The sequence below is a fragment of the Cryptotermes secundus genome, unplaced genomic scaffold, assembly GCF_002891405.2.
Source record: "Cryptotermes secundus unplaced genomic scaffold, Csec_1.0 scaffold6335, whole genome shotgun sequence".
Classification (NCBI taxonomy): Eukaryota; Metazoa; Arthropoda; class Insecta; order Blattodea; family Kalotermitidae; genus Cryptotermes; species Cryptotermes secundus.
Genome location: NW_019743301.1, coordinates 57 through 1,026, shown reverse-complemented (window position 1 = coordinate 1,026; position 970 = coordinate 57). Strand labels below are relative to the sequence as shown.

Here is a 970-nt window from a genome sequence, read left to right as displayed (position 1 = left end):
ATAAGTGGGCTACAGGTAGGCAATATGCTTCAGTTCTGGGCGCTGCGCAGCATCCTTTTCTACGTCATGGTCACTCAGATGGTNCCTACTTTCGAACCCCGAATGTGTACGCTGGTGCCCTTTGTCCTCTCATGATAGGACACTTCTCTGGGTAATAGGTACCAGGTCCAGGTGTTTGGACACGAACTGCCTTCACACTTCTTCCTTTCGTAGTAGGAGCACGAAGGTTGGGCTTCTCGAATCCTGTCTGACCTGGTTTGACGTAACATGGGTCCGGCATTTTTCTCCCATTTTCTTGGATCGGCTTTCCAAATGAAAATGCTGGATATCTTTTCCTGGTTATGTCGTGATTCTCATAATCAAAAACAGGCCGGAGTGTGTAACTACCCGGACCTGGCAAAGTTTTCCGTGTTTCTTTCTTCATCTTGAATAAGTTCGTACTTTGCAAATTGCTCTCCAGTCACGCCTCTAGCACTTCTTTATTCGAAGATCGATAGATATTCGTAACTAAGATTAGTTACAGCAAATTTCTCCCTTATGCACAGACCACAATCCAACGCTTCTCAATTTCTGTGTTATAACTGCTCGTTCTATTTTAGAGTCTTCTAACGAATTATAACTGTCTCTTATTGTCGCTTGCTTTAGGCTGAATAATACGCAACGAAATAGTTGCAGATTTTCGCACCGAAGTGTGCATATACGTTTCCGTTGTAACGTCTTTTCCATTTCGTTGCTAGATTCACATATCAGTTGACACTGTAACGGATAAATAAACAATTTTTCACAGCAACGCAACAATTGAAGAACTGTTGACAACCGTAATTTCTGTAGTGATCGTGCGGTAACAAAACGGAAATCTTTTCTGTCTGTTTGTAGATTCATATTGGCTATTAGGTTGAACCCTAGTGCATTATAATTCACTCTCAAACACACCCAGCTTGTGTTCTCCAAGAGAGAGGTACTATGTTCC

General features: G+C 42.3%; 1 protein-coding gene across 1 annotated transcript; it reads right to left on the bottom strand.

The window, feature by feature from the left end:
• Window positions 1-89: 89 nt before the first annotated feature.
• On the bottom strand, window positions 90-424 carry LOC111874118 (outer dense fiber protein 3-like protein 2; the record flags this gene model as incomplete). The annotated part of the gene is made up of 1 exon (XM_023869344.1): window positions 90-424. A coding segment is annotated over exon 1 (335 nt), but the record flags the coding sequence as incomplete, so codon positions are not given.
• Window positions 425-970: the final 546 nt, after the last annotated feature.